This window comes from Electrophorus electricus, chromosome 25 (genome assembly GCF_041902795.1).
Source record: "Electrophorus electricus isolate QZ-2024a chromosome 25, ASM4190279v1, whole genome shotgun sequence".
NCBI classification, from domain to species: Eukaryota; Metazoa; Chordata; class Actinopteri; order Gymnotiformes; family Gymnotidae; genus Electrophorus; species Electrophorus electricus.
Genome location: NC_137521.1, coordinates 13,510,001 through 13,525,000, shown reverse-complemented (window position 1 = coordinate 13,525,000; position 15,000 = coordinate 13,510,001). Strand labels below are relative to the sequence as shown.

General features: G+C 43.8%; 2 protein-coding genes across 3 annotated transcripts in view; both read right to left on the bottom strand.

Annotated features, from left to right (window-relative positions):
• Positions 1-12,676, bottom strand: part of notch2 (notch receptor 2) — a 45,113-nt gene extending 32,437 nt beyond the window's left edge. The window contains exons 1-2 of one of the 2 annotated variants that reach the window (XM_081707628.1): positions 12,031-12,676; positions 3,144-3,225 (exon numbers count right to left, since the gene is read on the bottom strand). In XM_081707628.1, coding sequence (XP_081563754.1) covers positions 3,144-3,225; positions 12,031-12,103 — 155 coding nt within the window. In that variant the 5' untranslated portion in view covers positions 12,104-12,676. The remainder of the gene's footprint in view (positions 1-3,143; positions 3,226-12,030) is intronic. The other variant, XM_035522155.2, reaches the window with a different exon arrangement.
• Positions 12,677-13,659: 983 nt separating this feature from the next.
• Positions 13,660-15,000, bottom strand: part of LOC145653786 (uncharacterized) — a 7,357-nt gene continuing 6,016 nt past the window's right edge. The window contains exon 6 of the mRNA XM_081708010.1: positions 13,660-15,000. This exon is cut by the window's right edge and continues 718 nt beyond it. The gene's annotated coding sequence lies outside the window, so the exon portion shown is untranslated.

The following is a 15,000-nucleotide window of genomic DNA, read 5'->3' as shown; positions in this document are numbered from 1 at the left end:
TAGTGGTGTGTAGTGGTGAGGGCCGCTCAGTTCCTGTGGTGTCAACCTCATGGTGACGCACACAACAGATTTTGCAACATTCGGCAGAAATGTCATACACAGTCACATCTGCTCTGTGGAAGAGTCACACAGGTCATACATGCCCTCGTGTGTGCACACGCACGCACACATACACACACACATACACAATGTGACACACGTTTGGTTCTCACACCCTGGCTGGAGTTTTGCAGTCGCACCGGTTCTGCTGCTCACATGCTCTCACACACACACACACACACACACCCAAAAAGTTGTAGACTGCTTCTCAAGTGTCACAGAGGCAGACAGAGAGAGAGAGAGAGCGCGAGAGAGAGAGAGAGACAGACAGACAGACAGACAGACAGACAGAGAGATAGAAAGAGACGGGATCGTTTCTTCCATTAACACCTCACTCACACTGGACGGACACATTCACGCATTTGTGATTATAATTGCGAACCTGCCTGATTTTTGGTGTTTTGCTGTTTTAGTCATTCATTTTTTTGTAATTATTTCTTTGAGAATTACTAGCTTTCACTGAACAATTTCTGCAACTGACCATCCACTGTGATATCATTTACATTTACATTTACAGTTTACATTTATGGCATTTAGCAGACGCTTTTATCCAGAGTGACTTAGAAAAGTGCTTTGTCATTTCCTCATAGAACACATCCTAGTACAGTACAGTAGGTTAGAGTCCAATATACCAAAGAATACTGTAGAAATATACGGATCACTGCTGATGCCTAGAAGTACAAAAAACCTAACATGACCAGTGCACAGACACAGGACGGCTTGTTCAGCAGCGGCTTTGACGAAGAATGAGATCTAGAGCGAGGTCGTGAATAGCATCTTTCTAGAACTGGCTCCCAATCTAGAATTACTAAAACAGATCCACTTGTGCCGCAAGATCAGTTTACTCTGTCTACTCACAAAGACGACATGGTAAACCTTGGCGTGCGGAGACAGCAGCCTGAAGAGCACTGCACGTTTTAGTACTGTCACTCATTGCTGTCACACCTGCCGTGCTAGCAGTAAAAACCGGTTGCAGGGCTGTTCAATAGTGCAGCGCAATGGGCAGATTACTGCAGCAAGGTACACGATTCTGCACCTCACTGCGGTTCCCTTGGACAGAACGCTAACCCACCATAACAGCTGTTGTTCACGGAGCACAAGATAAGATTTGCTCAGACAACAGCTCATTTCAGCACAGACAGAAGCAGCGACAGCGCATAAGACCGCCTACTTAAATCTACCTCCAGACGCACGCACATGCGCCCATGTTCTCATATTCTCCCTCCTCCACATACTTCAGTGTTTTTTCATAACCTGACTAGGAAACTCCACCAACTCCTCTCCTTTGCTGTGAGACAGTGGCTCACAGGTCACTCAGGTGAAGGTCATAGACACAGGCTGTTACTGTAACAAAGGAAAATCCCAAAGTTTCTTCTCCATTTAAAGAGCAGCGTGTGAGGAACAGATGGATGGAATCTGAGGGGTGGGGTCTGATGGAACTTAAGGGGTGGAGTCTGAGGGGTGTGGTCTGAGGGGGCTGAGGGGCGGGGTTTGATTCCTACTTCCAAACCAAAAACAGGAAAGCAACAAACACGCCTGCCTTCATACTGTCATATACATACTTAATCTCCAGTTAAGACCATCTCTTTACTGCTGAGAAAAAACAAGAAAAGTACACTAGTATTAAAAGTATACTACTCTAGTCTATTACAAGATACTAGACTTAATTATCAGTGTGAACACATTTTGGTCTTACACCATAGCAGTTCTTCCACTAACAATGCCATCTAAGCCTGAACATGGCCAGAACACCACAAAATGTTCACAAGTATCGAGGAAGAATCAGAAGCCTCTCTGCAGTCAGTGAGGGCTCTTGGGAACAGTATCCCTCCCTGTTTCACAAACCACTAAGAGGCTCCATAATGTCCATGGAGAGCGTTATATTTTGGGCAGTGGGCTCTGGGAGCATGGCACGGATTTTAAAGTCAAAACGGTAATTACACACAGAGACGTGAATCTCCGTCGACGGAAATAGCAGCAGGAAACAGTGCAGCACAGCGACACCACATCGCTGGTCTGTTCACAGGGAGGAGCAGACAGAAGTGCACTGCCCTCAAAACACAAGAACCCTGACATTTTACCTTCCTCCTGTTCACTTACCTGTTCTTACCATACCACCCCACCCACGGGTTTTTATACTCCACATTCTTTCTTTTTTTGGCCTAAACACAAATCATTGTTTTAAAATGCATAACATCCAAGTGCCAGAACACATGGCTAAACCAAACACGGCATAAACGTGGCTTATGGTTCTGCAATGCTGAACTCACCTCACAACACATGCAATAAAGAAACCACTGGACCAATTTTAGCTTCTGAGGAGTCTGGATTTATACAGCACTAAGTGGAACTCACAATTTCACCCATAATATGCTCTCACAAACTTCTGAACAGGACTGGAGGTGAAGATTCAGTTTTGTTTTTGTTTCATTTTTGTTTTTTTACACACACACACACACACACACACACACACACACACACACACACACACACACACACACACACACACACACACACACAAACACTCCTGTTCTAACAGCACCATCAGACAGTGAGCTTTCACCACCACACCACACACATCTTCTCCCAGGTTTTATTTGTGTGTGTGTGTGTGTGTGTGTGTGTGTGTGTGTGTGTGTGTGTGTTTTAAATGGGATGAATGTGACGAAAATGTGACAAAAATAAAAACCTATGGTTCAAGTATATTTAATGTGTGTAACTCCACAACACTGCACACTTAATTAAAAACACACCCAACACCAATGACCACCCTTCTGAAACACAGTGCTGCAAAATGTTAGGATATTCTCTATGCCTGATTCACGACACCAGGTATGCTGGAGTTAATGCGCAGAGGTAACAACTAAACCTCGACACAAGGCCTTCAAGGCTTGTGTGTGTGTGTGTGCGCGTGCGTGTGTACACGTGTGTGTCCTCCTACAGTGGAAATGTCACAGTCCGCGGGTAGTGGTGTATTCACAGCAGTAAGGAGGAGCTTACAAGCACACGCAGGTTACACTGCGACGCTCTGAATGTTCTCTTACCTGCAGTATCCTGTTCCATTGGCAAAGGTGACACAGCTACCATTGTTCACACACGGCATTTCGGGTCCCTGGCACTGCAGAGCTGGAACAGGCAGAGACACGTGATAAACATTATGTCCATAAAGGCAATTAAACAGCAATGCACGCAGACAGGCAGAAACTGGAGATGCCACAGTGTGCTCCAAACAACATACAGGGTGATTAATATTTCTCCAGCACAAGAGGACTTGCTGTTGTTATTAAGAGCTAAAAAGCAGAAACTCCTGCCAAGTTTCTCTAATTACTGTCCAGCTCCAATTTCAGTTTGCTGTGGAAATCAGCAGTGCTAGCTGGGGCGAGTAAAATCACACTGAAACTGAGAGACGTCTACAGCCAAGCAAGAGATGTTATTCAAAAAGAGAGAAAAGGAAAGAAAAAGATGTAACAGTGTCACAACCAGGTAAAAGATCAAGAGTCCAGAGTGTTTGCTTTCTCACCATCAGATTCATGGAACGGTTAAAAAAGAAATCTTAAAATGAATAAAACCAACTAGGGCGGGGGGCAGCTCTAAGCAAACTCTCAGACAAATACAGACAGCACTAACCTTAGAGAGGCCACAGTCTTTATTAATCAGCACATCGCATGTCTATAATTATTCAGCACCTCAGAATAAGACCACTAACCAGCATCGGCTCTCTCTGCCCATACTAAGACATACATCAAGATGTGAAATTAAAAAGAGAGATTCTTATCATCATTAATAGAGACAGATTATTATTCTTTAATACTGTCTGCCTCTGGCAAAACAAATGCGCCATTATTTGTCAAGACAATAAAGAACCTTGAACTGAATTGAATTAAAAGAGAGAAAGAGAAAGAGAGAAAGAGCAATGAGCACTGTTCCTCTGAGAGGTTACAAAGGCTTCTGTGTGGTCCATATCCAGACAAGACTGTATTTTATTTGGAGGACCTAAAAAGGAGACCTAAAAAATGTAATTAACTATATTTTTATAAAAAAAAAACATTTTTAAAAAGCAGTTTTATTTCTGGATTCATTATGGGCTCCAGTTGAAGTGACTGTAAATGGCCTTGTTAAGAAGCAGGCCCTTGTCTGTCTGTCAAGCAGGGCTGTTCAACTCAGGACTATGGCCTTTAATCTGGTGAACTACTGGTTCAAAACAGGTAAACATGGGTGTTCATACGGGTAACATCAACGTAATTGAAGGGTCCTGACCCACTCTAGTCTTAAACCACTCTAAACTGGGTCAGAGAATTCCAGTCCATAATTTTTGGGAAGCCGACTTGTGCGTTCAAAGCAACATTCTGTTATTTGAACAGTGATTTGAAGGGAAAGGCTCCTTCCAGAGTTTTTGACCTTGGAGGTGGGGTTGCATTGACAAAGAGAGGGTCAGAAACTGAACATGGTCCTGAAACCACCTACAAAACTTCGACACAAAAGCGCGTCTTTGTTTTTTCCATTTTTTTAAAGCTATGTCAAGTGAGTCTTTGCAAAGGACCATTCAGACAGTAACTTCCCTTTCTTCTACAGTGTCTGCTTCTGAAAACCACACCGGCTACACAATCTTTTCTCATCTTGACGGTACTTCTACTTGTCTCGTCTTCCTCCGTACAGAAAGGGCTGTTCCAGCCCATTATTACACATTATTAATGCGCTCGTTGTTATCAAAGTCTCCAGGTCTCATTTTATTCTCATTAGGCGCTGGTTTGTTATTTATTGCTCAAGATGCTTATCGGCGAGACACAGAATGGCAAGTCAAATGATTTCAAAACAGCACAGACAACTTGAGGACGTACATCTCAACACAGGAAGTGCGTTCAGCACTAATACTGACTTCCTGCGCTTTGACCAGTGTGCAGAGCTTGTTCAGAATAAGTGGATTGTAACAGCCCTAAGAGTCCATGGCGAGGCAGGTCTGGGCACTAAGCCAACAGCAGACAAAGGTTGTCAGACACTGGAGCACATGCAGTAATGCCAGAACCATACCATCCTCTTTCGTTTTTTCATAGAAAAACGTCGATCTCTTCATCTTGGTAAAAATGCAACTCAAAGCAAAAGAGAGAAAAAAAACAGGCACATAAGAACTGCTGTTTAGCTACAAAGCTAGAAAGTTTCGGGACTGCCCGTAGCTTCTGCTTGAAAGACCAAAGCATGCACACATCACTAGTTTAGCAACAAAACCAAAACAAGCCATATAAAACCAATAAAGCTGACAGGGGACAAAACAAATATATTTCTGGCTGACAGCTCAGTCATTCTTTCTGTCTCCCACCCCCTCTCTGTACCCCTCTCTGTACCTACCTCTCTCTCTCTCTCTCTCTCTCTCTCTCTCTCTCACTCTACCACTCTACTACTCTCTCACTCTACCACTCTCTCACTCTACCACTCTCTCACTCTACCACTCTCTCACTCTACCACTCTCTACCCATTCTACCTGTCTCTCTCAATCAATTACTGTAAACCTGCTTAGTGCACAACATGCCTCATAACCTAAAGCTCCTGTCAAACTCTGTGTGAATGAGCTGCTGTGAAGCAAAAGGCGGGGGTGATTAGGAGGCCGGTGGCAAAAAAAACTGCAAAAAAACAGTTAATCTGTGTGAGAGACACACTGCATGCTGCGATTTTGAGGGTGTAGTGGAATGGGGTTTAAGAGGGAGGAATAAATGATGCACAAGACTGAGGATGACAAAAGACAGCAAGACAGAGAGGATGAGAGAGAGAAAGAAAAAAAGAGAGTGAGAGGGTGTGAAAATGAAAAAGACAAAGTAAAGAAGGCAATTCAGAAAAGAAAAGTCAAGAGTGTTTTCAAGAGGGGGAGAAAGGGAGAGAGAGAGAGAGAGAGAGAGAGAGAGAGAGAGAGAGAGAGGGAGAGGGAGAGAGAGAGGGAGGGAGAGAGGGAGTGCCCTGGGGCCCGACTGGTCTGACGAGCTCTCCATACACTCAGTCACTGTGCCAGATGAGATGATCTCACAGGATTTGGGACGGGCTGCCACTAATTACTCCACTTCCATTTCAATTCAGGGTTTGGTTCACTAAGCCTCAAACAACAAGTCCCACACAGACCAATCAGACCAGGGCCAAGCTGCACAAGAGATATTGAAACCCACAATGTGATTATATTGCTACATGTTGTGATTGCAATATGTACACATGCGCACGCTCTCTCTCTCACACACACACAGACACACACACACCACACTAAATAGACTTGTGAAAATGTGAATGTCACCCCAGTGCGCTTATACAAAATATCTGAGATTGATCCTGAGAATGGTTTAAAAAAAAAAAGTGTGATGCAATGCTGATGTATCATGAGGACTGTGATGTGTTTCTGATAATTCTAATGAATTACGACTTTAACATCAGTGAATGCAAATCATGTCACACCTAGGTCACTCTCACTCATTCACACACTCACTCTCTTCTGTGGTCTCACTCTCACCAACACTCTCTTAGTTTACACTTACTCACTCTCACACACATACGAGCACAAGACACACACGCGCACACACACTCACACTCCAACAGGAGAGCTGCCCTTGATGGTAATTACTGAAAATGGCCTTTTGGCTTTGCTTTTGCTCAGTGTCAGCAGGAAGGAGTCAGGACAGGGGTCAGGACAGGGGTCATGGGTCATTCTGAACACTGCTGAAGGAATAAAGCCATAAAACTATGAAGAGGAGTGCTTAACACTCAGATACCAAAAACAAACTCATCACCTTCCCATTTGTAAGAGTGTTAATCAGTTATAACAATTTAAAAACATTTTATACTTGAAATATATTATAGTAAATAAACATATTCTATTAACATTATTCCCCAACTTCAGTCATGGAGTTCATTCTCTCCTCAAAGCAGATGCCATCTTAGAAAACCCAAAAAGTGTGGCGAGAGGGAGAAGCAGAGAGAGAGAAATGTGGAGAGAGGGAGAGGCAGAGTGAAGGAGTGAGGAGAGAGAGGGAGAGAGAAGTGAGGAATGAGAGAGTTGTGGGAGGAGAAAAGCAGGCTGGTGCCCGGCAGTTACTCCACTCTACTGGGGCAGAGCAACAACCCCTGCTGACATGAGCGTGAAGGTACTAATCTAACACAGACTCCCAAGCGCTTTTACCCAACACTCACATCATACCTCACTCTTTCTCTCACTCACTCACCCAAACATTACTCAGTCAAACCCAACATCTACTCCACATAACCAACAGGTCAACCCACAAAGTAAAATGAGAACTCTGGTGGTGCTGGTGTTGTCACAATTTCTTTTATCCATTTCTGTCATCCATTTTCTCTTCTTCTCTCCATCTCTCTCTCTCCCCATTTCCATCTCTTCCTCTGTTACTCTCTCAAATTCATATGGCTTTATCTTCTGCCTCATTCTACTTTTCCCTATCTTTCCTTCTCTGTCACTCTACTTCTTCTCTCCCTCCTATCTCTCATTATTTAATTATCTATCTATCTATCTATCTATCTATCTATCTCTCTCTCTCTCTCTCTCTCTCTCTCTCAAAGAGGTATCAGTGTATACATTTGTGTGTCATCATTACTCTGTTGGGCGTATACTTGAAACCACAGAACATCACTAAACAGTCACTTTTTTACTCCTCACAAAAAAGCAAATAGAATGCATCTCATTCACTGTTTATTAAAAAAAATATTCAATCACTTTGATAAAACTTTTTTTTTTTAATTTAGAGTACTTCAATAATGAATGCCATCTACCATAGGAGTGTAACATCCCCTGAACATACACTAACACACAGACACACACAAAGAAGCACACCCACAGACACAAACAAACCCAGCTGGTATACAGCTGCAGCCTGAAATCGCTGACTTATGATCAATGCTAAATGCAATACTCTCTCACCCTCACCCCCTCAGCACCTCACTCTCACTCAGGGTGTTTGCTGCAAAGCTGGTTTAGCAATAACAGCCCCTGAAACCATTATGTGAACATCTGTAGACCTGAGCACAGAGGAGGAGGGGGTCTGGCTCCAGTCCACACCGGACAGGAGAAGGGAAGTTATTCACGCTTGTCCAGGAAGTAACCCCATTTCCTGAAATCGCTGCACTACAGCTGACGCCCTCTATTCTCTAAACCATCACCATGGCAACCTGATATAAAGTCACTCATATTGCTTTATTACACCCCCCCACCTCGTGTTGCACATAACTGAAGACTAAATTTCAGGGCACAGTTTCAGACAAAAACATGATTGCTTAATGACGGGTCCTGTCTAGTTAGGGAGGGACTTTTGCTAATTTGCTGCTGTCTAGAACTAAACAGCATTCCAGAGAGTTTCACTGAGACGACTGCGCGTGCACACCCCTCCTGTCTTAATCGTCACAGGGAGATATTAATAGAGCAAAAAGGATATGAACCGCACAAGCCCAGACAGTCCATGGAGGAATTTGCAGCTTCAATAAATCATTGAAACAGCTCACTGTAGCACCATTAAACCCTTGGAACCTGGAACAAACAACACCAAACACCTGCAGGTCGACAGGTGGCTTCAGAACGTCCCAGAAAAACGTTGATTCAATGCGGAAAACCATCCCCATGAGGTCATCTTCAGCGGAGCTGGGGTTTACTATAGTGCGCTGCAGCAGGAATGCAGGACATGTTGGTTGGCTGTTAATCTACTAACCTGCTCAGCAGGGAAAACACAAGGCTTCTAATCCCCAGATTTAACAAGTCCCAACAGCACACTTGCTCTCTTTCTCTCCCTTTCTCTCTCTCACTCATTCCCTCCTCCATTCTCCCTTTCTATTTCACTCTCTTTCTCACAACTTCTCCCACCCACCCCCCATCCTTCTCTCCCTGCAGCGTTCCACACATCCTTGTCTCTTCCTGGGTTTTACCCAGTAGAAGCCTCAGTCCCACATTCCCAGCACTGGCCCTGCTAGCTAGAAAAAATGCAGCTTGTCTCAAAACCAAGCCAGTCATAAGCCACTTCCTGGTAAACCGAAGAACTACAAGGCATGAGCTTTTGCAGACATCACTGTGAAATGGTTCCGGAGCCAGCTTGTCACTGCTAAACTCCTGAAGGCTGGGACCCGTACTAACTTGTCAAGGGGTTTTTTTTGGAGATGAGAGAGATGTAGATGCTCCTCCAGCATGTAAAAAGTGAATTGCTGTACTAGATGCATGAAGATACCTGTTCATACTCACAGTGGTCATTAACTCTAAACCAATTCCCTAATGAACAGCATTTTTCATCTGGTGGCCTGTGCAATTGAAGCCTTTTGCAAAAAGAAAATTAAATATTAAATAATACCAACTTTGACAAGAAGCAAGGGAGGGGTGGGCTGGATTAAAAAATTTTTTAAAAATTAAAATAAAAAGAGAGAGAGAGAGAGAGAGAGAGAGAGAGAGAGAGAGAGAGAGAGAGAGAGAGAGAGAGAGAGAGAGAGAGAGAGAGAGAGAACCATCATCTCCCAATCCCACCCCTGGAGTTCTCAGACGTTATTATTTTACCATCCTCTAACAAACCTGATTCAACTCACCCACTAATCATCCAGCCCGTAATAAGTTGAAGACGTATAGAAGCGGATCAGACCAAACTGTGCAGCACTGTGTGACAGGGAGTGAGAGCATAGCACAGTGTTTCAGTCGGAGCTGTAACCTCTCTATAGCTCTCTCTCTACAGCTCTCTCTCTCTCTCTCTCGCTCTGCCTACCTTCAGGCATTCTACGTTGTCCGTTGTTGTTAGTGTCATCATGAAGTCTTGCAAAAGCCTTCTTGATTTTCCAAACAAATGTGTGACACTTGTTTAAGTAAAACACATACTGATCTTGCTTTGATGGCAAAGCACCACACACACCTCATACATCACTTGACTGGGTGCAGTTTCATTTATAGCTGGCACTGTGCCACGAGTGATGGATCTGTTAATGTTTATGTCTGTTACTACACAACAACCTCAGGTGCAACACTTACAATGAACTGTCATAAGCACACTCTCCTGTTGCCTTTACACCACACTGAACGAAAGTGGAAAGAATAGCTCATATAGAGCAAGTGTCTTTAAAAACACAACTTCTGAATCCTAATCAGAAGGTGCAAAACATTGAGGATAATTTACCCTGTTCCAGGATAAATCCAAGTGTAGACTAAAAAGGTTTTCCAAAAGTTATTCACCACTAGTATTCCAATTTTTTAACCCAAGACCAAGCTTAATCAGGGAAACTGGGTGTTAAGATTTAATCCCAAACTCCAACGCCTGGCCACAGTTAGCACAACACTGAAGCAAGCAGACAACAGTCATTATATGCAAGGCAGGACTATGGGTTTACAGAGTTGGAGTATTTCCAGCCGTGCAACAGTACAGCCTAACGATGATGCCTGTGGTCATAGCTCCTGCTGCAGTAGCCGGTGGGATGAGGCATCGCTCAGATACACAGGCGCGTAGGCCGCCCCAATGAACAACCCGTTGTCTTCGACGCGGTGGGAGTTCGCTCCGGGGAAATCAAATTTCACACCACAGAGAGAGCGGCTTTTGCTGGCGGACAATGGCCTTACTTTCGACCGCACACGCATCGCCTTCCGAACAGAGCAAATACATGCAACCGGTGGCGACCCACGTCAGGCGGGCCACGCACTGTCGTCGTATACGACAAAGAGAGGCACAGAGACAACTAGAAGAGGTAAAAACTGCAATAAACTATACACCTCCTGGGATGATATTCGATACAACGCAGCAAGCACCAACGCACAATGGGAAAGGTAGGTGTGTGTGTGTGTGTGTGTGTGTGTGTGTGTGTGTGTGTGTGTGTGTGTGTGCGCGCGCGCGCGCCCGCCGTGGAATGCGAAAGCCCAACAGCAGCATTCCTGCCGCTTCTCGCCGTGCCTCCGGTCATTATGCAGTATTGCCTTATTGTCTTTCACTGGAAGTGTCACAATCACCGAGCAAATGCGTCTAATCAATATATTTGCGCATTTCAGTCACGATCCGTAACTCCGACACCACTTGTGTAGGAAAACCAGACTAGATCAGATGAACAACAAACTAACATCAGTGAAGTGGAAACTGCTGGCATAGGAGATTAGCAGGCACGTGAACATTGCCAGATGTAACTAGCCAGCCATCCCACAACACTTCGGTTTAATAAAAGGCAAAGGACCCAAATTTAGTTACTGAATGCCAAAAACATCCACGTAACACACCACACACAAAAAGTATTGCTCAGCATGAAACTAAACCAGAATTAAAATCTGTATCTCAATATCACTTTGAGAAAAAAAACATCGGCGTTAGTCATCTTGCCAAAACGCTTTCCACCACAGCAGAATCCATTTTGAATTCCTCTCACATAACGTTAACCAGCGCGCTAGCTCACGTTAGCTGGAGTGCGACAGGCTTTCACACCGACACCGTGGCGCGTCCCAGCTAGCAGGCTAACGAACATCTGGGCAGCGGTGCGAAAAACAGCCGAAAAAAGAACATCTCCCCGATCAAAAAACGAACTCTAAAAACACACCTAAACATAAAAACAAAACGCACTCAGCAATTTGCATTTATTCTTGTAACCCATATGGGAAACGCTTGCTCCGTTTATTTAACATTTTAACCCACAGCTGGGTAAACGCTTACTGGCTGCGGTTTCGGCACTGAGGTGGGAAGTTAGCAAGATAGCTAACCTGCGTGTGCTGCCTTCACACAGCAGAGCCGTCAGAACTTTCTGACAGAATCCAGCGATGCAGCTATCGCATGTGGGACAAACATGGAAGAGCGAAGTACAGAGAAAACAGAGAAAAAACTGCGCCATGCGCACACACCAGCGCAGAGCATCGCGCGCCCCAGCAGAAGCGCGAGAGAAGATGCTCGCTCTCACCAGTTACCACTTACCCGGAGTTAACGGACAGAAACGGTTTTAATCATCTTAACAACTTACCACATAAAAGCGGAACCCAGCAGACGACGAGGAAAATGACTCTGCCTGAAGAGACACCGGGAAACGGACCCATAGTTTCTGTAAAATCCACATAGAGTCGCCAGCGCGAGGCTGTGCTCCTTCTTCGTACGAGGTTAGCTCAGCTAATCTTCAATTCTTCTCCCACCTCTGGTGAACGACTGGAAAACTAATTTAAGAGAACAGCGAAGGTGTTGTTCGCTGTCAGACTGTTATGGGCGAGCGCAGGGGTCCATATAATGCTCGAGTATGGCGGTTTTTCGTTCGTATGTTCGCGCTGAGGTGAACGTTACGAGCTCGCTCAACTTCTCTCTTCTCCGCCGCGTCACCGACATCGCAGACGACGATCTACTTCCGCACAAGTTACGGGAGGATCTATAGTTCGTGATGCGTTTGCGAAATTCGCCGATCTTTGAAAGTACATTTTGAAAAGACGTCAATACTCAGTTAAGTTTAATAGAAACATCGTGTATTATCTTACACTCAGAGGCCTCTTGGTTTGCGCAACCTATCCTAATTCTTCTTTCTTCTGTATCGCGGCGGAGGAATTCTCACTTCTTTTCGCGTCCTCTTGGTGTGACTCAGATTAGCCCGTGCGCTTTCCCCCCTGTAGCGAGCCTCCCACACGTTCTCTGAAATTCAGAATAACTGTACTACTACATCTTTGCTCTTTAATTAGAATTAATGAGAATGTTTATTCCAATGGTGACATAAGCATGAAAAAGGTGTTAGCTGATCTCTGGGCATCGAAATGACGAACATGGCCAATTTGTGTTGTCCCCCAAAATATAATGAATTATTCTTTCTAAAAAGGTACCAACAAATACCAAGGCTGATTTTGGATGACCACAACTCATCCGAGTTTCGGCATCAAAAAAAGATATACTGTAGGCTACTATATTAGACGTGCGTTCATTTATTAATATACTGATATATTAATCTGTGACAGCAATATTATCAGGAACGAATCAATTGGTTATGTGTGCGCGAAAAAATGCACAAATATATGCTTCACGAACATCAAATTTTCAGCGAACGCTTCACAAGTTGCGTTTGCTGACTAACAGTAGGCCTTTACACGTAACATACGGCTCACGTCGTGTAGTATTTTTAAAACAAACGTTGGCCTAACTGCTCTGACATCGCTAGGCGGTCGTAACGCGACCTCCTGCTGCAGAGTAAACAAATTAAACGGTTTAGCATTTCAATGGCCTCTGATAAAAGAGTTCACACTGACCAGCGCGAATGGGCCTGCTGATCTGTGCCAGGGGACGCAGGGCTCTGACCAGCGATCCTGAAGAATGTGGGAAATAAAGAGCGTTTTACGGATATTTTTACATCTGCACACTTAGTTTTCATCACCATTTACGTTTAGAACAACAACAAAAAACAAACAAAACAAAACAATAGCATAGTGGATTATCATACACCTGAAAAATGTGGACATAATAATACAAATACAATAAAGTTTTACAAATATATACAGACATTGTGATTTATGCATCTAAATATACAGGCATATGTCATCAACAACAAAAAGCTGAGCGACCAGGAGCCTGATGTGAGTCTGACAGGAGCATGCTCCCAGGACAAGACACCTGGCCCTGCTATCTCCCTACCAAACATGTTCTAGTGTTAATCAAATATTCCTTTATTTCTACTATACCATAATAGGATACTCAACTGTTGCACACATTATCTGTTGTATAGGCTATTCACCTGCTGTATGTTACCTGTACCTATTAGGAGCAGGTGCTGTGTGGATATTTTCTAGAGGCTTGCTAACAGCCCATACACCCAACAAAAACTGTATTTATTCAGCAAAAGCATGTGATCAAACACAAATGCTTGAATTGTTCCTGTGTAACGTGTTACCTACAGCAGCAAGAAAATTCATCTCTGTCTCTCTCTCTAGACTCAACTCTTAGGAACAGCCATTTGGAATGTATTGTGTCTGCGGTATGACTGAATAAGTAGTCTTTTATGGAAAGCCATATATGTTTACAGTATTTCCAAATTCATTTATAAACGTCGTATATTCCAAACTCCCAGCAAGCACTAACACCAGATGACTCACAAAGGAAACACAAAGTTCACAAAGTGAAACCTCATCAAACGTTAGAAGCATTTTGCTTGCATAGCCAGTGACTCTCTTTACAGAATCAAGACTAGGTAATCCTTCCCAGCACTGACTAACTAACTATTTATCATTTGGATTTTTTTATTGACCTGGCTGTCACCTTGCCACTAATGTCTTCCACTAATGTGTTTCAGTTACGTTAACAAGCAGGTAACATTGCCTTTAAAATGCTCTATTTACACTCATCACCCCTGAATTCTGACCAGCTTGTGGGGAATGTTTGATAACTTGTTTAGAATAATTAGTAAAGGCTGAAATACTGTTTCAATTATGGTTGGTGGATCATTCTTAGCGCGTCAGTGATACTAACAGCAACACGGTTGCATTTGATCAATTGTAGCGGCTCAGCACACGCAACCATGCATGATAAAGTGTACAACGAGCATGAGGATGAGGGAGGTGTTTCCGCTGATGTGGTTGGATAGTGTAACGTAAAGCGTAAAGTTGCTACAGGTATTTTGCCTTTGCTTGTAAAGCCGTCATTTTCCTCAATAGTCCATTTATTTAAAGGCGATATCAGGAACACCTAAAAGAGTGCCACAGCTATCCCTCTAAAAATTCCCATGGTGATTTATAAGATGCCGCATGCCTCGTGTCCTCTCACCCGCCCTCTCCCACGCCCACATCAACTCTTATCCTGGCCTTGGAATTTGACATGAGGTTTACTGATCTTGTTCCCATAGAAACGCCCGACCCATATGAAACCCTTCTGTCAGCCGCTCTAATTTTACAGAGCTAAAAATTCTAATAACCAATAATATCAGCTTATGTGATTTTGTATGATGAAAAATAAACAAATGAATAAATAAATA